Here is a 6,971-nt window from a genome sequence, read left to right on the forward strand (position 1 = left end):
CTCACTTTGTAGACCAGGCTGGCCTCGAACTCAGAAATCCGCCTGCCTCTGCCTCCCGAGTGCTGGGATTAAAGGTGTGTGCCACCACGCCCGGCATAAACGAATTTTTTAAAGTGACGTAAGTGTTGGCAAGATGGTAAAGCCCTTGCTATACATCCCTGACTGCCTGACTTCAATCTCCTGAACCCAAGACAAGGCATAAAGAGAGAATTGGCTTCTGGCTTCCACATGTGCGTGGTGGGAGGGATGTGCCTATATCCTCCACCTACCCAATAACATAATAAAGGAAAGGAAATGGCATGGCAGCTCCTGAGTGCCACCATATCTCTAAAACAGCAGCAAAACCAACAATAAAACAAAAGAAAAAATAATAAACAAGGAAAACATGACACATACAGGGAGAGTTTTATTTGGTCAAAAAACAAAAAACAAACCAAAACAACCAAACAAAAAAAAAAAACCCTCATGTCATTTGCAGGAAAGTGGAAGGAACCAGAGATCATCATGTCAAGCAAAATAAGCCAGGCTCAAAAAGACAAATATCTGATGTATTCTCTCAACCTTAGTATCTAGATTCACACACAGAGAGACAGAGACAGAGAGACTGAGAAGAGGGAGGCAGAGAATGGAGCAGGGGGGTCATGAAATTAGAAGGAAGACTTAGTTTTCTATTGCTGTGATAAAACACAAAACAAAAGTGAACTGTGGCGATATCTTGATTTCTGAATGTCAGCGAGATATGACAGGTGATAAACATCTGCTTTCCCAAACACACTAAGTGCTTAAATCTAGAAAAAAAACCCAAAACATCCTTTGGAGGGTCAACATCACAATGCAGATTTAACTCCAAGTCCCAGTGAAAAATTGCTCTTAATACCAAGCTACCTGTATTTTCAGCCCTTTGGTTCTAAAACCATTTTACTAATGAAGACGCTGAGGTCCAATGACAGGGAAATGATATGTCCAAGATTCCACAGAGAGATAGAGGCTGGATCTGGTCAGTGTCCACCTCCATGTTTGGTGGTTTTACCCACTAGACAAGCTATCCCATTTAAAACCACATTTGCTTTTGTCACCTTTAACCTTGACCCTGATGGCACCCAACACACAGCAGGCTCTGGAACTTCTGGTCCCATGCAGTGGAAATGTCTTCTATTTGCTTTCTGCTTCTCCTTTCTCACCTCTCAACCTTTCTTTCTTTCCTCCTGTCTTCCCCTCAATCTCATGGCCCAGACACTTCCTCCTTGGCCAAGTTTCCTTCTTGAAATGGGCAGGCCTGGGGCTGGGAAGGAGCTCAGTGGATGGAGAGCTTGCCTAGCGTGTTTGAGGCCCTGGATTTTATCCTCTGCACAGCATCAACTGGGCATGTCTGTGAACACTTGTAATCCCAACACTCAGAAAGTGGACCGGGTAGATAGGAATTCAAGGTCTTCCTTGGCTCTGTTGAGGCAAGTTGGAGCTTTAGGAGATATTGATGCAGAAGGAAGGAAGGAAGGGAGGAAGGAAGGAAGAAAGGAAGGAAGGAAGGGAAGGGAAGGGAAGGGAAGGGAAGGGAAGGGAAGGGAAGGAAGGAAGGGAAGGAAGGAAGAAAAGCAAGCAAGCTAAGGAGATCACTTAGTTGTTAAGAGCATTTTCTGCTCTTACACAGGAAGGAGGTTCAGTTCCCAGCATTCATATCAGGTGGTTCACACTCCCTTGCAACTTCAGCTCCAGAGGACCCCCGTACTCTACTCTGGCTTCTTCAGGCACACATACATACATGCATACACACACATACATACATGTGCACCCACACAAGGAGACGGACATTAAAAAGTATTTAAAATGTAAAGAGTAAAAGGGCAATTCTCTGAAGAATGCTTCCATTCTTGGTCCCCAGTTTGAAGTGGCTCTGAGGCTACCTGGTTCTCTGCACCTCTGATCCTTACCAACAGAAGTTTGAGGTGTTCAAAGGGCTACCCCCTACCTCTTTTTTTTTTTTTTTTTTTTTTGGTTTTTTCGAGACAGGGTTTCTCTGTATAGTCCTGGCTGTCCTGGAACTCACTTTGTAGACCAGGCTGGCCTCGAACTCAGAAATCCGCCTGCCTCTGCCTCCCGAGTGCTGGGATTAAAGGCGTGCGCCACCACGCCCGGCTTTACCCCCTACCTCTTATAGCTGCCTATAATTAATTCCAGCTGCCTGTGGCCAGCTGGAAGTCTTGCAATGCTTTTTTTTTTTTTTTTTAAGGGGAGACCATAAAAGATAACTTTGGTGGGCAGGAATCAGTAAACTGGGACAACAGCAACAGCTGAGTTCAAGGGTCAATGTCTGGGAGTAATTGGGAAAGTTTTGCGCTGACAGCTGTGTGCCTGGAGTTGAAAAGTGCAGCCAAACAAGCCCCTGGGCTAATTCAGGCTAATGGCTGGCTGGCCCAATATACAGCAACAGCTGAGTTGTGATAGCTGGCAGGGTCCCTGGGGGCCCAGACTGAGCCTTTGGGGCTTCCCAGTAAAACGTGACCTTAGCCAAGTCACTCAGGAAAGGAAAAAAAAAAGAAAACCGGCTTCTGTGGAGTAAGTGTAGTCTCTTTCCACAATGGAGATTCCTCCAGACCAGGAAGAGAGCAAGGTCCTAATAGTGCATGAGAAAACAATGGCAACTGTATAGGACTCCAAGGCTGTATAGCTGGGGAAGGTAGATTTGGGAACAGAACTTTTCAGTCCTGGGGTCTCTCCTTGAGCTTTAGCTCCCTCCTCCTCTATAAAATAGGTGATGATGATAATATGCTTGCTTGCCTTGGGGCTGAGGTTCCAGCAGCAGCAGCAGCAGCAGCAGCAGCAGCAGCAGCAGCAGCAGCAGCAGCAGCAGCAGCAGCCACAACAACAATAACTCACCTCAAACACTAAGAAGCACATTGGAAGTTCTAGTATCTCCCTTTGCTCTAGCAACCTGGGTAGCCATTTTCCTGGAAATGTAGTCAACTTACTTTTTGCACTCCAATATCAGGTTTGTGGGTAAAGGTCTCAGAATTTACATTGAAGGGGGTTTAGACTTTAACTCCTCCCTACCCTGCTTCTCAGACCTCCCTTTCTCAGTAGAGCCAGGCCCCTCTCCTCTCCGGATTTTGGCAGACATCAGTGGGTGTTCCCTGGGAAAAGAAAGTGGGGCGGGCGCAGCTCCTGACGCTGCTTCCCCCAAACTCCCCTGCCTCAGATACCCAGGCATCGGAGGCCTTTGGAGCTCCCAACCGCCTCCTTCTTCCCCAGGTCTGGGACAGCAGCTGGTCCCCACCCCTCCAGTGCGAGAAGGAGTGAGCGACTGGAATCCTTCGGCTGATGCTGGGAGACTTGAGCTAGTCCGGGGAGGGAAGTGGATCGCGGTTCACGGGGTTCAGGGGGAGCTGTCCAGCCCCGCAGCCCGAGCTGGAAGCGAGAGTGGGCCAGGGCACTCCGGGCCGAGCGAGGCGCGGGTGCGGCAGTGACTCCCCCTGCAGCCCGCCCCCCACGTGGCCGCCGCCGTGCCAGCCCCTCCGAGGAAGCGGCGCAGCTTCCTGCGGCTCGGGCCGGGGATATAGGCGCCCCCGCCCGGGCCAGCTCAGCTCCGCTGCCCCTCCTCGCCATCTCACCCAAGGCGTGATGGCCCCGCTCCGGGTAGAGCGCTCCCCGGGTGGATCTCGGCTTGGTGTGACCCGCACCCAGCGGCCGGCAGCGTTGTGCCTCCCTCCGCTGTTGCTGCTGCTGCTGCTGCTGGGCGGTGAGCACCGTGTCGGGCCCGGGTGGGAGATGTGGGAGGTCCGGGAGGGGAAGGGGCCTGGGACATCGAGGCCAGCACGGGACCACCCTGCGAGTACCAATCGACGTGCAGAGCACCTCTGAACTGCAGATGGGTCCTGAACACATCTCTGGGTTGGCGCAGGCCGGCTACTTCCCACTTAATGCTGCTTCCTACTTAAAAGCTGGGGTGCCTGCCCAGACCGGACCGAGAGGTCTTAGGAGGTTCAGGAGTGATAAAGAGGGAGGGGGCTTTGGACCAGGATGTGAATGGGACGCAGCTGGTACCAGCCGCTCCCTTCCCTCAATAGGATAATCCCATGGGGGAGGTGGGGAGATTATTCCTCTTATGTTCCAAAGCAGTGCTAACTTTCCAGGGCCTTGGTCACTACCCATAAACAGGCACCACTATTCAGACCTCTCCCCACATCATTCCAGCCTTCCCTTTCATTTCTTTATACAGCTGTCTCAACCTCTCCAGAGTCCCTGAACCGATCTCTTCCGGAGTCCCTGAATCAATCTCATCCCACTGAGGACAGCCTTGTGTCAAAAGGTGAGTGCCTAAATCTGTGGGAGAATGACCTAGAGGGAAGGATCAACCCAACACAGGGGAGGAATCCTTTCACAAGACAACCTGAGGACCAACTGATGCCCTCTAACCTCTCTGGTGTCTCTTGGGGTTCCTATGGTCTTTCTCCCTATCACAGGCCAGTGTCTTGCCCCAGTTGGGTAAGAAGGGCAAGACTGGGTGTGTGTGGATATGCTTTCGGGACTAGGAAAGGAAATTCTATGCACATGATTGCCATTACAGTATCCCTGAGGCACTGAGTCCTGAGAGAGAACGCTCCTCTCAGTCATGAGTGTCCTGCTAGGGAACTTTTCAGAGGGGATTCCCTTCTCTGAAGGCAGAGGACTGTACTTTGGAAATACCTGGATCGGAAGGCTTGGAGGGAAGGTCAGGGGTGTGGTCTTTGTGAAGCCTATGTCCCCACAGGGAAGATGGAAGACTACGAAACACATGTCCTACCTTGTTGGTATGAGTACAAGAGTTCCATGGACTCTGTCAAGGACTGGTGCAACTGGACTTTGATTAGCAGGTAGGGGCAGTGTTGAAGGTTGGCTCAGGCCAGGAGTTGGATCTGTTCCTTGTGGGCGGGGACATCCTTCTCCCTGTGCCCATCCATTCCCTCACTCAAATCCCCTACTGCTCCCCAGGTATTACAGCGACCTGCAGAACTGCTTGGAGTACAAGGCAGACAAGTTTGAGCTGGGCTTCCCAAATCCCGTGGCAGAAAGCATCATCCTTGAGGCTCACCTGATACACTTTGCCAACTGCTCCCTGGTGCAGCCCACCTTCTCTGATCCCCCAGAGGATGTGCTCCTGGCCATGATCATAGCCCCCATCTGCCTAATCCCGTTCCTTGTTACTCTTGTGGTGTGGAGGAGTAAAGACAGCGATGCCCAGGCCTAGGGTCCATTTCTCAGCAGCCATTTTTCCCCTTTCCCCTGCTGGAACCAGGAATGGCGCTCCTCCCCTCCCTACCCACTTACTCTCCTTCCCACAGACTTTTGGATTGGTGGAAATGGCAGCAAAGGGGACTCACGACCCAATGTCTGTAGTCTTTAAAATAAAGTTATGTTTTTGTACAATATTGCCTTTCTGGTGGGGTCAGTATGGTTGATAGTCCTACAGGGCATCATTACTGGGCAACAGAGCTTGAAGAATCTAGACGGCCCTGCTGTTCAGTTCAGTTCACCTGCCCTCCGCCTCCACTTGAAGGCCATGTTCCTATACTCTTTCCTCCCAGGGAGGGGCCTTTCCTGCAGCTATCCAAACCCAGCTCCAGGAAATGAGCAGGAAGAGACTCCCTTCCGGCCTGGACAGCAGCTGGGGGCCTGTAGTTGGGAAGGTGTGGGAGGAGGGGCAAGAAAGCTCTACAGTAACTCCTGCAAGGAAGAAAGGCTATCCCGGAGCCCAGTGTTGGCCTTTCTTCGTGCCTCGGTTTACTCTAGAGCCAGAAAGAAGAAATATGATTACCAACAGGAATTAGTTCGTACGAATCTCAGGCTTGAGGCCCAAGGCAATGGGGCTGGCAGGGGTGGGGGTGGGGGGAAGGTTCCTTTACAGGATTCTACTGTTCCCCCTCTAGGTTCCTGGCCTTTATCCCACATTGTCTAAGAGACCCATCATGGCCACACACTGCCCCCTGGTGTCCGCTAAGACCAACAACAAGACAATGTATAAAATCTAGAAGAAGCACCAGGCTGAGAAACACGGTGGGTGGGGGTGGGGTGCGGGGGGGGTGCGGGGATGTTCAGAAATGTTATCTCTGTCACAACCTAGTTCTTAGCCAGGCCCTTCTGTACGCTTCTTGAGAAATATGGATACAATATTCTATTAACACATCTACGTCTCTGCAACTCACCATTTCTGTGTATGAACAGGGTTTCCCAGACAGGGAAGATCAGTTCCCCTCACAGGGGATCTCTCCTACCCAGTCCTTCCTGGGCTACACTTGCCGGGCCCCCCCAAATACAGGCAAAGCAACTTTGCTTTCCGTGAAAATACCTAACTATCTTTTGCAGCACTCTGAGCCTCCTTAGAGGCTCCTGTTCTCCCTGCTGAAATATCTTGTTTCCCAAAATGTCTATCTCCCGACACGTGCCTATCTGTTTTGTAGATATATGCCTGGGTTGCTTGGAACCTTCCCGTTCGTTGTCAAGGATATACGCCTCTCAGGCCACATCTGTCACCGAAGGACTTTGGTTTTGATTTTTTTTTTAAAAAGAATTTATTTATTTATTTAATGTAAATGATTACACTGTAGCTGTCTTCAGACACAGCAGATCCCATGACAGATGGTTACGAGCCACCATGTGGTTGCTGGGAATTGAACTCAGGACCTCTGGAAGAACAGTCGGTGCTCTTAACCATCTCTCCAGCCCTGATTTTTTTTTTTTTTTTTTTTTTTTTTTTTTGAGACAAGGTTTCTCTGTGTAGCCCTGGCTGTCCTGGAACTCAGAGATCTGCCTGTGTCTGCCTCACAAGGGCTGGGATTATATGCATGTGCCACCACCAACCAGTAAGCTAAGGATGGATACACACACACACACACACACATATATTCAAATATATATATATATATATATATATATATATATATATATATATTTGAAACATGGTTTCTCCGGCTGTCCCAGAACTCACTCTATCGACCAGG

The 6,971-nt window shown here is 50.2% G+C and overlaps 1 protein-coding gene across 1 annotated transcript; it reads left to right on the top strand.

Annotated features, from left to right (window-relative positions):
* Nucleotides 1-3,194: 3,194 nt before the first annotated feature.
* On the top strand, nt 3,195-5,402 carry Ramp2 (receptor activity modifying protein 2). Its single transcript, XM_021177788.2, has 4 exons — nt 3,195-3,733; nt 4,214-4,303; nt 4,745-4,847; nt 4,966-5,402. Exons 1-4 carry the CDS (start codon nt 3,616-3,618, stop codon nt 5,219-5,221), a joined length of 567 nt encoding a protein of 188 aa, XP_021033447.1. The 5' UTR covers nt 3,195-3,615; the 3' UTR covers nt 5,222-5,402.
* Nucleotides 5,403-6,971: the final 1,569 nt, after the last annotated feature.

Source organism: Mus caroli, chromosome 11, assembly GCF_900094665.2.
Source record: "Mus caroli chromosome 11, CAROLI_EIJ_v1.1, whole genome shotgun sequence".
Lineage (NCBI taxonomy): Eukaryota > Metazoa > Chordata > Mammalia > Rodentia > Muridae > Mus > Mus caroli.

What these genes read in the sequence shown, in the direction of transcription:
- Ramp2 (XM_021177788.2), top strand. Translation starts at nt 3,616, where the DNA reads ATGGCCCCGCTCCGGGTAGAGCGCTCCCCGGGTGGATCTCGGCTTGGT. An exon ending in GGACAGCCTTGTGTCAAAAG is followed by an intron (nt 4,304 to 4,744) that starts GTGAGTGCCTAA and finishes ATGTCCCCACAG; the next exon opens with GGAAGATGGAAGACTACGAA. An exon ending in AACTGGACTTTGATTAGCAG is followed by an intron (nt 4,848 to 4,965) that starts GTAGGGGCAGTG and finishes ACTGCTCCCCAG; the next exon opens with GTATTACAGCGACCTGCAGA.